General features: G+C 40.4%; 1 protein-coding gene across 11 annotated transcripts in view; it reads left to right on the top strand.

Annotated features, from left to right (window-relative positions):
* The window catches only part of SAMD12 (sterile alpha motif domain containing 12), a 462,238-nt gene that overhangs the window by 363,484 nt on the left and 80,501 nt on the right, over positions 1 to 18,253 (top strand). Inside the window, exon 5 of one of the 11 annotated variants that reach the window (XM_044928343.1) lies at positions 17,336 to 17,433. The exons of the other annotated variants lie outside the window; for them this stretch is intronic. Within the exon in view, the coding sequence (XP_044784278.1) occupies positions 17,336 to 17,418 (83 nt within the window). The 3' untranslated portion in view covers positions 17,419 to 17,433. Of the gene's footprint in view, positions 1 to 17,335; positions 17,434 to 18,253 lie in introns of those variants that run through there. 11 annotated transcript variants of the gene reach the window in all.

Below are 18,253 nucleotides of genomic sequence, written 5' to 3'. Positions count from 1 at the left end.
AACCACAGCTAATGAAAGTAGCTCACACGATAAAAATAGTCATATTTGCTTTGAAAACCCGCATTGAATTTTTAGAGGGAACAACCTGGTGGTGTTGACTGAAGCATCTAAATCCTGATCCCTCTCCAGTTTCGGCAGATTCCCAAAACATTGGAGATTCATTCTCATTTCATAAAGAATAAAAAAACTCCCCTATAGTTACAGCACTTACTGCCAGGGTTAATTGGAATTTCAACTTCAACAACTTCTGGAGGCTTTGAGCAAAATATTGTACATATGAAAAGCAAGAGAAATAAGTTGTAGGAAACTGACAGGTTGGGTTTCCACAGAAGTTTCCCTTTCTTTGGAGGAAAGCTCTTGAGCTGATCGAAGAAATAGGCAGCTGCCAGGGCCCAGCTTTTAATCTGTTCAGCAGACAACCTTCCCTAGCCTGTATAGAACACATCAAAGGGAGAAACAGCCTTTGCCCACCTTGAACCTTATGCCCTTAGGAAAATGGGAAGAACAATGGACTTATTATTGGAGAAGGCAATGGCACCCCACTCCAGTACTCTTTCCTGGAAAATCCCATGGACAGAGGAGCCTGGTGGGCTGCAGTCCACAGGGTTGCTAAGAGTTGGACACGACTGAGCGACTTCACTTTCACTTTTCACTTTCATACATTGGAGAAGGAAATGACTACCTACTCCAGTATTATTGCCTGGAGAATCCCAGGGACAGGGCAGCCTGGTGGGCTGCCATCTATGGGGTCGCACAGAGTCGAACACGACTAAAGCGACTTAGCAGCAGCAGTGGCAGTATTATTGGGTTGGCCAAGAAGTTTGTTCAGATTCTTCCATAAAAAACCTAAACAGACTTCTTGGCCAACCCAATAAAAGCCCCCAGTGCAAGTTTTGACTTCCCCAGTGGCTCAGCAGTAAAGAATTCACCTGCAATGCAGGAGATGCGGGTTCAATCCCTGGGTTGGGAAGATCCCCTGGAATAGGAAATGGCAGCCCACTCCACTATTCTTGCCTGGAAAATCCCATGAACAGAGGAACCTGGTGAGCTACCGTCCGTGGGGTTTCAAAGAGTCGGACTAAGCACACACATGCATGGTGTAGGTTTCTTCAAGACAGCTGACATTGAACATGTAATATAGCCAGTTTAAACATTGACTTCCTCTCTGGGAAAAAAAAAAAACCAAAACAAAACTGTTTTTGCTTACACCACAGGGTTGAGATGGTCAGATAAGAAAATGGAAGTGAAGACTTCCCTGGTAATCCAGTGGTTAAGAATCCACCTGGCATTGCAAGGGACATGGGTTCAATCCTGGGTCCAGGAAGATCCCACATGCTGTGGGGCAGCTAAACTCATGTGCTCTAGAGCCCAGGAGCTGCAGCTATTGAGTCCATGTGCCCTAGAGTGCGTGGTCTGCAACAAGAGAAGCTATTGCAGTGAGAAGCCCCTGCACCACAACTAGAGAATAGTGCCCACTCTCTGCAAGTAGAGAAAGCCTCTGCGCAACTATAAAGCCTCCAATTAAAATAAATAAATAAATTTTAATAAATAATAAGTAAAAAGACCCAGCACAGCCAAAAATAAATAAATAATATTTAAGCAAATAGAAAATGGAAGTGAAAGGACCTGATAAACTGTAATCAAGGCACATCATGCTGTTACCATCTGATGTCACTCAGCTCCTAGTTGGTTACCCCTGTCTAAACAACTTGCCTTAAAACAGAGTCATTAAAGTCTTTCTGGTGTTGACCTCACTTCTGCCAAAAATACCTGAAGCATGCAACTCCTGTGTATAACTTGTGGCTTTCTGCACTAGATGGTGGGAGAGGAAATAAGACTTTGAAATGACACTGCACCACCCCCCTGCTCAGTGCGACCCATAGCCTTTCATGTAGAAAAATGCATGATGAGTGCATCTTAGGGAGGATAGAGGAGATGTGGGTGTAGAAACTGAGGAAGGGTTTTTAACCATCCCTGGAGTCATACTCAGTAAGGGGTCTACTGAGTCACACTAAAGGCATCTACATATAAGGCCACCATGACTAAAGCTACTTAGAACCCTGCCAGCTTCTTTGGGGCCTGATGGCCACCCAGTGCAGGTTTCTAAACTATTTCTAGATGTATCATGTTTACAGAAACAACTGCCATGTAGACGGCATATCCCCTCTTCTCTCCGGTCTAGAGCTTATCCCTTTATGCCAAATATCAGCAGTTCCTTAAAATGTCTAGTGTCTATTGGGATGCATGCGTGCTCATTCGTGTCTGACTCTTTGTGACCCCATGGACTGTAGCCCACCAGGCTCCTCTGTCCATGGGATTCTCCAGGCAATAATACTGGAGTAGGTAGTCATTCCCTACTCTAGGGGATCTTCTGATGACCGAACCCATGTCTCTTGCCTCTCCTGCATTGGCACGTATTCATTCAGCTGACATGTATTGTTCACCTGTCACAGGTTCTGTGCTAGGAACTGACGATAAAACAGTGAGCATGTTAGAAGGAGTTACTGTCACATAGCATTTTCACCCCTAAGCCCACCACCACTATACACAGGGAGGCCCTTGAACAAGGGGCTTCTCTGATGCTGCATTTCTAAAGAACACTGGATTCCAGGTCTCCACTGAACCTCAGTTCTTTCTCTCTTACTAACTCACCATGTCACCTTTCTCATTCTCCATTTCCTAATCTGTGAAATTAGAGGCTGAAATGAGTTCTCTTCGGACCCTTTTGATTCTAGAATAACCTGCTTTCCTGGCCTTAACAGAACATGTGCTTCAACTGCCATATCTGTTGGAAAATTATATTTGCCCTGCTAGCACCACTGCCAGTTTCTGAAATTGAATTTAGAGAATATGTTGAGTTTGAACAATATAAGGTGTCCAGGTGCACAGAAGGTGCTGCTAAGACTATGCTGAGGATATGATCACTACCACAGGCCAAAAGCAGGGCAGCCTCGCAGTTTCCGCTCGGGGCTCCTGACTGTACATTGGTGCCACTTAAAGTAAAAGCGTGGAACCACCTGCTGCTGTGCAGGTGGCTGACATAGCTGGCAATTATTAAGAACTGTTATTTCTAGAGAACCTCTCCCACCAAAGTGCTTGGGGCACAATACATATATAGTCATACAGTTGAGATAAGTCTCAGTTGCCTAATGAGAAAATTACCTCCTGTCACCATTTATGTGTGTTCCCTAGAAGCTAAGTTCAAACCAGTTTCTCCTTATTTCTGAAGAATGCTTGAGCCTTTTCTTTCCCTTCTGCTGCTGCTTGGAGTAGGCTTTTGGAAGGAAATCTGTGTTTTCTTTCTCCTAAGCTTGATGGGCCAGGGTCACAGTCCCCTCAGGGTCGTTAAATATTATCATCATCCTGGCTGTTACCATGTTTATATTGAGAGCTGTAATCACCAAATCTCCAAGAGGTATTGAAACAGGAGGGAAGAAGAACAGGGCACAACCTTTAAAAGAATAATATAACCATAGCACATGACAAAAACTGGCTAGAACCAACTAGGTCCAAGATGGCAAAAGACCTTAAGCTTCATTATATGCTCACTGTAATTGTCGTTGCTTAGTCGCTAAGTCGTGTCCAGTTCTTTGCGACCCTATGGACTGTAGCTCACCAGGCTCTTCTGTCCATGGGATTTCCCAGGCAAGAATACTGGAGTGGGTTGCCAGTTCCTTTTCCAGGGGATCTTCCTAACCCCAGGGAGCAAATCCAAGTCTCCTGCTTGGCAGGCAGATTCTTTCCCGATGAGCCACCTGTGAAGCCCCCAACATTAGCTAATGACATGCCTACTAGCACCGTGACAGTTTAGAGCTAACCATAAAACGCCAAAAGTGGCGGTGGCCCAATTCCTAGAAAGGCTCCCCTCTTCCCTGAGGCAGTTGGAATAATCCTCCTACTCATTAGCTTACGAAATTACCCAGCTCATAAGAACCAACCATGCCATATTTAAGCGTCTCTCACCTTCTGATATGGCTCACACCCTTTCTTATGTTTCTTTCTAGATAAATCCACATCTTACCTATCACTTTGTCTCTCATTGAATTCTTTCTACAATGAGACATCAAGAACCTGAGCTTCCTTAGGTTGTAAGACCAGGTGTGTGATCTCAAATAAAAGACCATGGATTCAAGTCCCAATCTGAGTTGCACGGTTTCAGTATCAATGATGACAATATTATCCTTGATTCTATCCCAAACTCATTTATCTCTGCCCTTATAGCATTAGAGTGGACAGAGCAGCTAACTGGACATGAGCTCAGTGCACTTTGAGTGACTGCAATCCTCTCTGAGTTGCTTGGCTACAAAATGGCACTAGGAAAATGTTTTGCATTTGTTTAACATCATAAGGACTGGACTGAAAGGTATATTTTGACTAAGAATGAGGACATTGTGCTATCATTTACATAGGGATTTGCTTTTGGTATTCCTTGTTGAGCTAAAGAAAACGTTAAGGCTATTGATTTCATGGTTGATCTGGGCACTCACAGCAGAATAAAGCCTAGAAGCATTTATTATGCTCCCTGCATCGCCATCATGAAATTAACAAGAAGGCCCAGTGCCATGTGGCCAGGGAGACAAACTACAAAGGTCCACTGAGAATCTCAGTGGTGTCATCTAGGAGGGAAGCACTGGCAGATATGAAATTTGCCAAGGTTAAGTCACGTGTGTCTGTGTGTTTAAATATGTGGTTGTCTGTGCTCTAGTTGTTTGCTTCCCTAACTACCTCTTTGGGGAAATGAATACCATAGGACCAAGCTGTCCATTTCCCCCTGGCTGCCCCCAAAATGAAACAAATCTCAGACACACAGGGAGAATAGAATTATGCTGCATGGAAATCAGCAAAATGCATCAAATATGCACGTCCAGATCACACTATTAAAATAGATTTTTTACTTATTCCCTCTTATTTAAAGCACTGACAATGCATGCCACAGTGTCAGAACAGGGAAGTGGTAGGAGAATTAACCATTTCAGTTTTGTGTCTGATAGCCATAGACTTGGCTACAGGTCAAAGCATAATTCAAATGTGAACCAAAAATGAGTGATTAAAATCATTTAAAAAGATACAGTGCTTGCATCACTTCTCACGTAACCATTTCTTATTAGAGTCAATCATAAGCATTAATGAGAAGATGCTCATGTATGATTATTGCCTAATATTAAAATACACAAAGGCACACCCCCGTTTGATCTAGATTTCCATTCCAGTTAAAAGCAAGGGAAGGTGCTAGAATATTTTTCTTTTCATGTGTACTCAGTTGGTAATAAAGGGCTATTGGTCTGATCAGTAGGTCTTAAAATAATAACACTAACAGCAGCTGATTGTAATTTGTATTTCAGAAAAATAGTTGTTATACTTTGCATCATGTGGAGGGAAAAAAATTGTCAGGGGTGAGCACTTTTGAGCTTTTTGATCCCTTGGAATTCATCTTCATTTTTGCACTGGAGGCTGAAGCAGCCGCAGACCCAGATGTGCAGTTGATTTTTGTTCAATTTCAACTCTTTGGGGAAAATTACACAGAATTGCGTAATTTTTTTCTTGAACGCCCAGATTATGTAAACACACCCTTTTCATTTTAATAAGAAAGCTAGAGCCACCCATTGGGAGAGCATGCTAGTACCTTTTTTCCTCTAAATTGTATTTGGGAGCAAATCTTGAACAAGAAAAAGTTTAGATCCTTTTATAACCTGGGATGTGACAACATCTTATGAGCCACTTTGCAAATACACTTGGCCATATATGATGAGAACAATGCACTTTGACTTTCCGTCAGTTTATACTGCCATGTTTGTCTCTTTGATCATGTATGAAACCTCAGAATAGACAACTTACTGGACATAGTTTTGCATTTGCGTTCACTGAACTCTAAATTATAGTGATCCAAACTTTAACTCCTTTCCATATGACTTGAGGGCTTCCCTGGTGGCTCAGAGGGTAAAGAATTTGCCTGTAATGCAGGAGACCGGAGTTCAATACCTGGGTCAGGAAGATCCCCTAGAGAAGGAAACGGCTACCCACTCCAGTATTCTTGCCTGGAGAATTCCATGGACAGAGGAGCCTGGCGGGCTGTACAGTCCATGGGTTCGCAAAGAGTCAGACATGAATGAGTGACCAATAATTTCTTTTTTTTCTTATGGCTTGAGAGTAAGCTTTTTCTGGATATGTTGCTTTCAACCTGGTCTTGAATAGAAATGGCTCTGTTCCACTGGTAAGGCAGCCACTGATCAATGAAAAAGGGCCCATGTACCGTCTTTATGCTTTGTTCTCCATGTTGCCTGCATGCAGGAACTTTCTTGGATCCACTTTAGACATTCAAATTCAGCTAGGAAAAAGGGGGACTTGTGGAAAGACAGAAAAAGAGAGCCTTTTCCTCAGCTCTTTGCCTGTGGTAAATTCCACAGTGATAAAGCACGGAAATTAAATAAGATTAGTTTATCTATGGCATTAGATTTGGCAAGGTTGCCTCCAATAATACTTTAGGCTTAGCCTGCAGAACTACGTGGGCTTTTGCATAAACAGATATGTGTTTAATGAGAATTAGAATGGGAACCAACATCAAGAGATTTTATGGAAGGCTTAATTACCCTCAGAGGCTTGAAGAGTATGAATTATGAGATATTTGGTCAAAAGTAAAAATGGTAATTAAAAATTGCTTGACATTAGGACCCAAACAAAGGTTTGCTTTGAAAGCATTTGTTTATGTTATCATTGTTTGCTTTCCCACAATCTGGTCTCTTTCTGGAGTCAATAAATACCAAGTTTGCTAACAGAATGAGTGCTAGCAATTAGCAGAGTTCCAACCAGCACAGGGTAAATAGCTGCATTATTTGCTTTGAAAATTACCAGTGAAAAACTAACCAGAATTGTTTTTACCAGTTCTGAAAAGAATCTCTCAGAGCTCTTTATTTGGGGAAAAAGTAGCAAGAGTCAGGATAAAGGGCATGGACTCTGGGATTCAATAAGCAAGAGTTTGAATCCCAATTCAGTAAGTTAATAATCTCAAAATGTGGTCTCAGGTACCTCATCTATAAAATGAGGGTACTAATAAAAACTCTCCAATGGAGTCATGATAAGGATTAAATAAAGTGAGTATTAAAAGTAGTATACATAGTGGAAGGGAAAGCATCTCATTAGGGTTAATCCTTTTTGTTTCCTTGATCCCTAAATAATATCATTGCGAGTAGAATTCTGCAAATTTTGTAGCAGACATTCAAGTCAAATCTAGTTGTTTATCCCTATTGTGCTAGGCCTGCATAAATCTGTCAAAACAACATAAGGGAATGAGTGTGTTGGAACCAAAGCCTGGGATTTCATTTCTAGCTAGATGAATGACCAGATATTTAGAGAAAAGCCTTCCCAGTCTGCATTTAAGCATGCTGGATGATGATAGATTGATAGATATAAAGATACAAAGTCAAGAAACATCCAGAAAGCTCTACTTCACAGGAGTAAGCAAGTCCTGGAGCTGGCACTTGTGGTCTAGGTTTAGAGCTATGCACTTGTCAAGAAAGGTGGACTGGAGTTAAAATCTGGACTCGGAGCATATTGGGAAGTTGAATCAGATGTCCCTCACAAAAAGCCAAAACCTTGAAGTCCAAACATTCCCCATAGGTGAATTAGGAAAAATAAAACCTACACCACAGAAGTCTTGCTTTCCACAACTCCAAATGGTACAGACTGCATAGAGTCTAATTTCTAAGCTTGTGGAAGAAAAACTGCGGAGAGAGAAAAACTTCAAAAATCCTCAAGAAGTCAAGAAAGAAAAATGATAATAGTGGAAGTATAGAAAGAGTGGAACAGATGCCACAAAATAAAGCTGGGGAAATGAATCTAGTTATTTCAGTAGCCAAAACCAATGTGATTGTACTATCCTTCCCTACTAAAAGTCAGTAGTTATCAAACTAGATAAACACACACACACGCTATCAGACAGAATCCAGCTATATGTTGTTTAGAAGAGACACTGAATGGTTGAAACTAAAGATGAGAAAAAGATAGTTTAGGCAGACATTAGCCTAAATGAAACTTTCATTGATATAATAATAATATCAAACAAAAACAAAACTAAAGCCAAAAAATATTATGCTAGAGATATGGAGGTACACTGAATTTTCTTAAAAGTTGACATTCATCAGAAAACTGTAATAATGTTGAATTTTTATGTAATGAATAGTATAGCTTCAAATCGTAAAGACAAACTGATAGAATTACAGTGAAATACACAACGCCACATCATAGTAGGAAATTTTTACTTGTTGCTTTTAGTAGAATATAGAAAACTAGAACAACACAACAAATAAGCTTGACTGCAAGGACACACACAGAACAGTCTTCCAACAGCCGGAGAGTAGAAATTCCTTTGAGAGAGACCCAGAAAATTCATAAAAAATTAATCATATTCTAGGGCATACACAAAGTCTCTACAAATGTTAAAGAATCCATTCGATCACACAAGATATAAATAAATCAGTCATAAAAAGGTAAATGCATGTGTATGTAAGTTTTAAAGCCCACTTTTAAATTACCTGTGGATCACAGAATAAATCATAATGGAAACTATGTAAATTAGGTGATAATATAAATAATACTTCAGAAAGTATGTGACAAGAAGCTAAAGTAATACTTAAAGAAAAATTTATAGCCTTGAATGCTTATATTAGGGGGAAAAATGTACTGAGTGAATCATCAACTGAAAAATTTGAAAAAGAGCAGCAAAGTAAACCCAGAAATACCAGCAGGGAAATTGAGATTTTTAAAAAAAATGAAATAGAAAATACCAATAGAGATCATCATTACTCTTTGCAATAATGAGACTGATCACACAAAAATATTGTGTAAATAATAGATATAAAGTAATTACAAATGCACAAGAAGTTAATTAGATAAGGCAAAATTATAAACTTCTTTATGCAGATAAATTTGAAAATTTAGGTAAAATGGATAATCTAAAAATACAAATAATCAAAAGTAATTTGTGAGAAAAATAAAAAACCTGAATGATCTCATCATGAGTAAAATTAGTGAAGTTTTTCCTACTGGAAAACACTAGACAAGATTTTAGTTATGAGTTATGCCAAATATTAAATTCTAAAATACATAAAATATTTTAGGCAATAGAGAAATAAGGAGGGAATAATCCCAGACTTTTTCTACAAGACCAATATTAACCATGGATCCAAACTTGACACAGACAGTATAAGATAATGAATTACACACAATTCAAATATCTAGAACAGTAACAGGTAAAAAGAAATATTAGCAAATCAAAATAAGATTTTTGAAAGATGTATCATAAATTTGGCTTAACCCTGGAAGCACAATTGTTGTTGCTGTTCAGTCGCTCAGTCATGTCTGACTCTTTGTGACCCCATGGGCTGCAGCACGCCAGGCTTTCCTGTCCTTCACCATCTCCCGGAGCTTGCTCAAGCTCATGTCCTTTGAGTTGGTGATGCCATCCAACCATCTCATCATCTGTCGTACCCTCTCCTCCTGCCCTCATCCTCTCCCAGGGTTAGTCCGTTGTTAGAAAGTTATTGAATGTGAAGTGTCATGTCAACTGAGTAGAGAATATCATATATCATCTCAATACATATCGAAAATCATTCAGTAAAATTTTACAATTCATTCATGATAAAAATTCTCAGCAAACTAGGAATAGAATGGAACTTTCTTAATCTGATAATATATTGGGTTGGCCAGTTAAGTTTGTTGAGATTTTTCCATAAAATGTAACAGAAAGAGCCAAACAAACTTTGGCCAACCCAATATATCTACTGGAGAAGGCAGTGGTCACCCACTCCAGAACTCTTGCCTGGAAAATCCTATGGAGAGAGGAGCCTAGTAGGCTGCAGTCCATGGAGTCACAAAGAGTCCGACATGACTGAGCAACTTCTTTCACTTTTCACTTTCATGCATTGGAGAAGGAAATGGCAGCCCACTCCAGCGTTCTTGCCTGGAGAATCCCAGGGACGGGGGAGCCTGATGGGCTGCCATCTATGGGGTTGCACAGAGTTGGACACAACTGAAGCGACTTAGCAGTAGCAGTAGCAGTAATATATCTACAAAAAAAAAAACCATATTTAATGGTGAAGTACTTTTGAAAGCCCCTTTAAAATCAGCAACAAAATGAGGAGGCTAGCTATCACTACATGTATTCAAAATACTTTGGAGGTTCTAGAGAAATATGGCTTAGTGAGTAATTTGTATACCGGGAGACAGGCACCAGAATGTTCAGAACAGTTTTGATTTCAATAGCATAAAACTGGAAATTACCCAGCTATCCCTTGACTTAGATTGTTAAATCAGTCTTGACATCTTCATATAATACCCCTCTATCACATCAAGTAAACCAATGGACCTTATCTTTATGTCTTCACATGGATAAGTAGTGTTGAACAAAACTAATCACAGAAGAATGCATATATTAGTATCATTCCATTTACATGAAGTGTACATAAAATTTAGAAACAGGCAAACTCTCATGTATTTTTATATGCTAAACACTGTTCTTTTTTTGTTAATTTTTAAATGTTTATTTTATATTGGCGTATAATTGATTAAGTTAGTTTCAAATATACAGCTGAGTGATTCAGTTATACATATATTGATACATGTATCTATTCTTTTTCAAATTCTTTTCCCATTTAGGTTATTACAGAATATTGAGCAGAGTTCCCGGTGCTATACCATAGGTCCTTGTTGGTTATCTATTTTAAGTATAGCACTGTATACAAAATACATATATAAACTATAAAGAAAAATAAGGTACTAACATTCAGAATTTTGGTTACGTCTGAGGGGAGCAGAGGAGATGAGCTTAGGGAAGGGCTTATGTACAGTTTTCTGTATCTTAAGCTTTTAAGAGGTACACAGTTCAGTTCAGTCGCTCAGTCGTGTCCAACTCTTTGTGACCCCATGAATCACAGCATGCCAGGCCTCGCTGTCCATCACCATCTCCCAGAGATCACTCAAACTCACATCCATCTAGTCGATGATGCCATTCAGCCATCTCATCCTCTGTCGTCCCCTTTTCCTCCTGCCCCCAATCCCTCCCAGCATCAGAGTCTTTTCCAATGAGTCAATTCTTTGCATGAGGTGGCCAAAGTACTGGAGTTTCAGCTTTAGCATCATTCCTTCCAAAGAAAACCCAGGGCTGATCTCCTTTAGAATGGACTGGTTGGATCTCCTTGCAGTCCAAGGGACTCTCAAGAGTCTCCTCCAACACCACAGTTCAAAAGCATCAATTCTTGGGTGCTCAGCTTTCTTCACAGTCCAACTCTCACATCCATACACGACCACTGGAAAAACCATAGCCTTGACTAGGTGGACCTTTGTTGGCAAAGTAATGTCTCTGCTTTTGAACATGCTATTTAGGTTGGTCATAACTTTCCTTCCAAGGAGGAAGTGTCTTTTAATTTCATGGCTGCAGTCACCATCTGCAGTGATTTTGGAGCCCCCAAAAATAAAGTCTGACACTGTTTCCACTGTTCCGCATCTATTTCCCATGAAGTGATGGGACCAGATGCCATGATCTTCGTTTTCTGAATGTTAAGCTTTAAGCCAACTTTTTCACTCTCCTCTTTCACTTTCATCAAGAGGCTTTTGAGTTCCTCTTTACTTTCTGCCATAAGGGTGGTGTCATCTGCATATCTGAGGTTATTGATATTTCTTCCAGCAATCTTGATTCCAGCTTGTGCTGCTTCCAGCCCAGCGTTTCTCATGATGTACTCTGCATATTGTTATTATTAGACTCTACATTTTGTATTTTCTGTACTATATTTCATAATGTATAAAAACAAAAAATTGTATGAATGTGGATGGAATACACATTCTTTGATATAGCATCCTATTACCCTATCAAAGGAAGAATCTGCCTGCCAATGCAGGAGAGGCAGGTTTGATCCCCTGAAAAAGGAAATGGCAACCCACTCTTGCCTGGGAAGTCCCACGGACAGAGGAGCCTGGGGGGCTACAGTTCATAGGGTTGCAAAAGAGTTGAACATGACTTAGTGACTAAACAACAACAACCCTATCAAAGGCATCAGTTCTAGAAACTTGCCAATTTATATATAAGACATCTCACATGGTGATCATCTAACTATTGTCCTTTGTGTTTATTTGGTTGTGGCCAAATTCTCCTCCATTATTTTTCTTCACATTCTTTTAAATCCACACTTTCATTTCTTACAGCCATAGATCCATGTCATGCAGTATATAACTACATGCTCATTCGGTCATTTGCAAATTTCTTAAATTCCTAAGGTACTTCCTCATCTGCGAAGCAGAAAATGTAATACCTGTCTCCCAGGCTGGTGCACGTTAAACAAAACGATTCTCAGCCTGGATCTTAGTAAGTACCAAGTACATGTTAACCATTATTGATTGTTTTTGTGAAATAGAATAGCATATGTAGGGTTCCAAGAAAATGTTGCATGCAGTGTGAGCATTGAATACATCACAGTCATTCTGAGTGTCATGGATCCAGGCCTGTGTTCATTTCCCTTTGATGATCTTCCGGGGACGCTTGTGCCGACCTCCAAGGCTATACCCATTTGCACGATGCTCAGCCCCGTTTCAATAGGACACATTCCTTGAGGCAGGTTCTCTGTTTCCCATCTGTGTGTCTGCATTGCCTGTGACAGTTTTTGCTGGGGGTGAAGGGGTCCTCAATGTTTACTGGCTTCCTTTACAGTCTACCATGTATTAGCATCTGTTCAGCAGTGACCATTACCTGGTATAGAAGCTCATCACAGGGCCTTCCTGAGGGCTTCACCCCTGGGGTCCTCTTCACTCAGAGCTTCAGACCTCCTTTTCGCTCAGGTTGATTATTTTTCCATCTTCTTTGTCCAGTCAGTCATCACAGGTTCTTACCCTGAAATAAAAATTAGTGAGGAAACATGTAAAAGATGCTACTACACAAATGACAGAAGAGATCTTTAAAAATCACTTGCCTTGCAATCCCTCTTTCATACTCTTGCCTTGCATTCAAGTCATTCCCAGAAGTCCAACCAATGAACCATGGTTTCTCAATTTAATAATTAGGGATATGATAACTTCTGCTCCATGTGGTTTAAACTTTAAGCTCCTATGAGCCCCATTTACCTAATAATTATATTCAGCTGATGCAGTGACCGCTTGGCCTGCTTATTGTATAAATAATTTATCTTATCTCTCCTTTATCCTTATTTGTTCTCTGCTGGTTTGCAATGTGTTCTTTTTCTCTTTAATCCAAGAAATATGTCACTGTTGTTGTCTTTTGGATTATAAGATCAAGTGTATGATCTAGCAGATTGTCAAGGATGTTCAGAGGAGACTGCTAAGAAAGACTATCTCATATGTGTCATGAATTTTCCTCTTAATGGCCAAGCTCCAGAAAAGCGCTAATTCAGCACACAGTATGTTCTGTGATTCCCTAACCTCTTGAAAAGAGACCAGATAAGAATGAGGAATGTTTCCATTTAATGTGCTATGTGTACAATGCAAAATTGGAATACAAATAAACATTTAAAAAAGAAAGATGAACAAACTCAAACAAGACCAGCCTACCCTCTGGGAATTCATAATCTAAATATGGCATACACAGAGTGAGAAAGGAGAAAAGAAAGTGGGTGGTAATGATATTGCTGACAGTAATGTCCACTCAGGAAATGGAAATATAAAGAGGAGTCAGCTTGTTCTTGGGCATTGATCAAAGAAGAAACCACAAACATATAGCAGGAGAGGAAAGTTGCTTGATTTCTTAACAGACTCCTGCTGATTTTATCTGGTTGCAGAGCTAGTTACCTCTGCCGCCCCAGGATTCTGGGGTGTTTTGACTAACGTTATTTGCAGTGTCCATAAACTCAAAGGAGGTTAGTGGTAAAGGGGGTATGAGAGAATAGTCATGGTGCAAAAAATAAAAGAAAACAAATATACTTAGGGAGTAGAAAATTCATAGCAATTTGTGAAGCAGCCTAGTGATGTTACCATAGTAGGAAGTAGAGATGACTGCAGAGAACTGTGGAGTTCTTTCCCCTTTTCCCACCAACATCCCCACTTAAGGCACTCACATTCTAAAAGAAAAAGTTTTTCTCATCTTTATTTCTTTAATTAATTTTTATTGGAGTATAGTTGCTTTACAATGTGGTGTTAGTTTCTGCTGCTGCTGCTAAGTCGCTTCAGTCGTGTCTGACTCTGTGTGACCCCATAGACGGCAGCCCACCAGGCTCCCCCGTCCCTGGGATTCTCCAGGCAAGAACACTGGAGTGGGTTGCCATTTCCTTCTCCAATGCATGAAAGTGAACCGTGAAAGTGAAGTCGCTCAGTCATGTCCGACTCCTAGCGACCCCATGGATTGTAGCCTACCAGACTCCTCTGTCCATGGGATTTTCCAGGCAAGAGTACTGGAGTGGGGTGCCATTGTCTTCTCCGGTTAGTTTCTACTGTACAGCAAAATGAATCAGCCATACATGTACATGTATCTCCTCTTTTTTTACTTCCCTCCCATTCAGATCGCCACAGTGTAGAGTTCCCTGTGCTCTACAGTAGGTTCTCATTAGTTATCTATTTTATACACAATATCAATAGTGTGTGTGTGTGTCAATCCCAATCTCCCAATTCCTCCAACCTCCCCTTCCTTCCCCCTTGGTATCCATACATTTGTTCTCCACATCTGTGATTCTGTTTCTGCTTTGCAAATGAGATCATCTATGTAATTTTTCCAGATTCCACATATATGCATTAATATACAGTATTTGTTTCTGTCTTTCTGACATACTTCACTCTTTATGACAGGCTCTAGGTCTATCCATGTCTCTACAAATGATCCAATTTTGTTCCTCCTTATGGTTGAGTAATATTGCATTATATGTATATATGTACATATTGCATTGTATACATATATATACATTTATACGTGTGTGTGTATCTTCTTTATCCGTCCCTCTGTTGATGGACATTTAGGTTGCTTCCATATCCTGGCCATTGTAAATAGCGCTGCTATGAACATCTAAAGAAATTCTTTCTTGTGCCAACAACCATGCTAAATGTGTCTGCTGACCCCAGCTGACATTGAAATACCAGTTGGTGAGCCTTACCAACTCCCACCGCATAGATGAGAGATGCCTACTGTGTTAGTGGTGTGGTGGTTTTAGTCACCAAGTCGTGTCTGACTCTTGCGACACCATGGCCTGTAGTCTGCCAGGTTCCTCTGTCCCTGGGATTCTCCAGGCAAGAATACTGGAGTGGGTTACCATTTCCTTCTCCCAGGGATCTTCCCAACTCAGGAATTCAACCCAGGTCTCCTGCATTGCAGGCAGATTCTTGACCGACTGAACTATGAGGGAAACCCCATTGTGGTCTTATTTACCCCAAATCACACAAACAGGGACAGAGATGCAGCTGGGATCCAGACCTGTTCATGCTGATGGGTGACTGTGCAACTTTGAAAGGAGGAATGTGCAGGGTTTTTTATGCAAACAAACAAAAAGAAAAAAATGTGCTAACTGAAATAAACCAGATGAGAGGAGTATAGAAGTTTTGTAAACACTCCCAAAGTACTGGGGTCAATAAAAGACACCCAAAACTTGATTGAATAAAACATCTTGCTTCCACCTCATTGCATCCTTGTCCATATTGATCAGCTGTAATAGAGCATGACAGAGGTATTGATTGCCCGAGGCAGTTCTAAGGTATTTGGGACCTAACAGCAGCCATAGACTATCAAGAAGGCAAAGCTCCACAGAAGCCTAAAATTAGGAAGGTTAAGTGAAAGGGGAAAGGTGCATAAGGTGTTCAATATTTATATGAGCCCAGCAAATGACTTACCTGAAGCAGAATGGGCCTCATTTTTTGTCACCTGTAAGTTACAGATAAGCATACATTGGCTATTGTCTTATAATATCTGTTGATGTCTACTTAAAGTATTTTCCTGGGTTTTCTGTAATATTGATTTCTAAAACACTCTTAAAAATAGTGAAAGCAGAGTAGATACACACGTCTACATTTGTCTCCTGCTTAAAAAAAGAAAAACAACACCAAAGAAAAATGTTAAGTGCATAAATCCTTAAGACATGGAAAGGAAAAGAGAAGATGACAGTTCACAAATGGGAGCTGGAAAGCAAATGGACACATGGCAAATCTATTAGCAGTCTGAGGTATTCGTACCTGAGCTAATTGAAGAAGATCAACGGAAAGTTTGAGAAATAATCAGATCCCCAGAGCCCCTCTACCTCTCCTTATAGGCAGAAGACTGCCATGCCCCCTACCCTGGCTAATGACTGAAGCTTTGTCCCTGGAAAGGGTAAAAACGGTTTCTGGAAATGGGCTACCCCAGACACAGTTGAGAGCAAAGATCCAGGAGCCTCTTCTCCAAAAAGATGAAATTAATAGAGTACCTGAAGTGTGAAACATCTTCAGAGGGTATTTAGACAAGTGGTAAAGAGTCTGAGGCTGAGCAGTGACAAGTATTTAGAAAACCAAATAAATTGAAAAACACGATATAATTGCTACCTTTCAGGAAAACAGTAGTCACACAGGAAAGAAATTGTGATAGTAGTCCACGCCCTCCTCAATTTTGCATGGCATTTAAATAGTGTGACAGTGAAAAGAGTGAATACTGACTGAGTGCAAAGTCCTATGTGGGGACTAAGGGGTGATGGGAAGGGTGACAAGAGTGACAGAAGTTTACCGAGAGAGGTGAGCTAAGTGGAAAATTGACTTTTTTAAAATTTGAAAAAAAATTCAGTAACATTGTAAATATATCATTTAGAGATATCCAGGTGAATGCCAAAATAATCAGCTGGGAGAGGAGGCAGGGAAGAGGAATATCATATGATCTTTTTTTGTTTCTCTTTTGCTGCACAAGGTCCTTTTTGCTGCCTGCAGGCTCTGAGTTACACAAGGGGATCTAGTTCCCTGACCAGGGATCCTGGCCACCTGCATTGGGAACTCGGAATCTTAACCACTGGGCCACCAAGGCAGTCATGATCGCAGATCTTGTAGAGCTATTCAGTTCCTTAAAATTAGGCCTAGATAATTATGATTTAAACATCTTTATATCATATATATCCCTGGTGGCTCAGATGGTAAAGAATCTGCCTGCAATGCAGGAGACCTGGGCTCGATCCCTGGGTTGGGAAGATCCCCTGGAGAAGCAAATGGCAACCCACTCCAGTATTCTGGCCTGGACAATTCCACAGACAGAGGAGCCTGGCGGGCTACAGTCCATGGGGTTACAAAGAATCAGACACGACTTAGAAGCTAACACACACATTATATATAGATTCCAAACTGATTAACAAAAGTAGGATGGAAGTACGTGCTGAAAAGACAAGTTGGACTTTTGTCTCAACAGCCAAGGGTGAGGATCAAAAAGCGTTCTGGTCTCTGCTGACATCTTCCCCAGCAAACCACTCTGTCCACGTGCTGTTGAAGTGATGCCTGTGTCTCAAGCTGATGAAATGATGTCCTCTCACTTAGGAATAATAGGAACCAGATGGCCTCAGCCTTCTCAGAACATCTCATTTCTAACTGCTTTTATTTATCTTACATTTTTGGTTGTGTTTCTTTAGGACATTTTTTGATCTTGCCAATAGTAAAAATTATTTTCTGAGATTCAAAGCATTTGTAAGACGTGAATTCTCTGGAGTTTATGGGGTCTCCTTACCCGCCTTTTTCTGGATAAATAAGATCTATGCCTTTTTAACGGAGAAGGCAATGGCAACCCACTCCAGTGTTCTTGCCTGGAGAATCCCAGGGACGGTGGGGCCTGGTGGGCTGCCGTCTATGGGGTCACACAGAGTCAGACACGACTGAAGCAACTTAGCAGCAGCAGCATGCCTTTTTAAAAGTTTAAAGTATGGGATCAGTGAGGGGGTGATCACGCTCACTCACCTTAGTCTCTTGCATTGTAAAATGCCTTACAGTCTTCGATAGGGAGCTACATAGTATTTAAGCTTTTTTTGGTCTGAGGCTTTTAGTTTCGTGAAAGCTATGGACTTCTTTTTCAGACAAATTCCTGTGTACAGATTTTACATGAACTTTAGGAGGTCAGAGTCCCAGATGCCCACTCACAGACCACTTAAGTGTCCGTGAACCTCTTAACAGGTCTGATCCGTATCACTTGCTCTACTAATAGATTCTAAGTAAGTGTTGAATTAAATGACTGAATGGATAAGAAAGCTATGGTACATATACATAATGGAGTATTATTCAGCCATTAAAAAGAATACATTTGAATCAGTTCTAATGAGGTGGATGAAACTGGAGCCTA

Source organism: Bubalus bubalis, chromosome 15 (genome assembly GCF_019923935.1).
Source record: "Bubalus bubalis isolate 160015118507 breed Murrah chromosome 15, NDDB_SH_1, whole genome shotgun sequence".
Taxonomy (NCBI): domain Eukaryota; kingdom Metazoa; phylum Chordata; class Mammalia; order Artiodactyla; family Bovidae; genus Bubalus; species Bubalus bubalis.
This window is presented reverse-complemented; position numbering and strand designations above follow the sequence as displayed.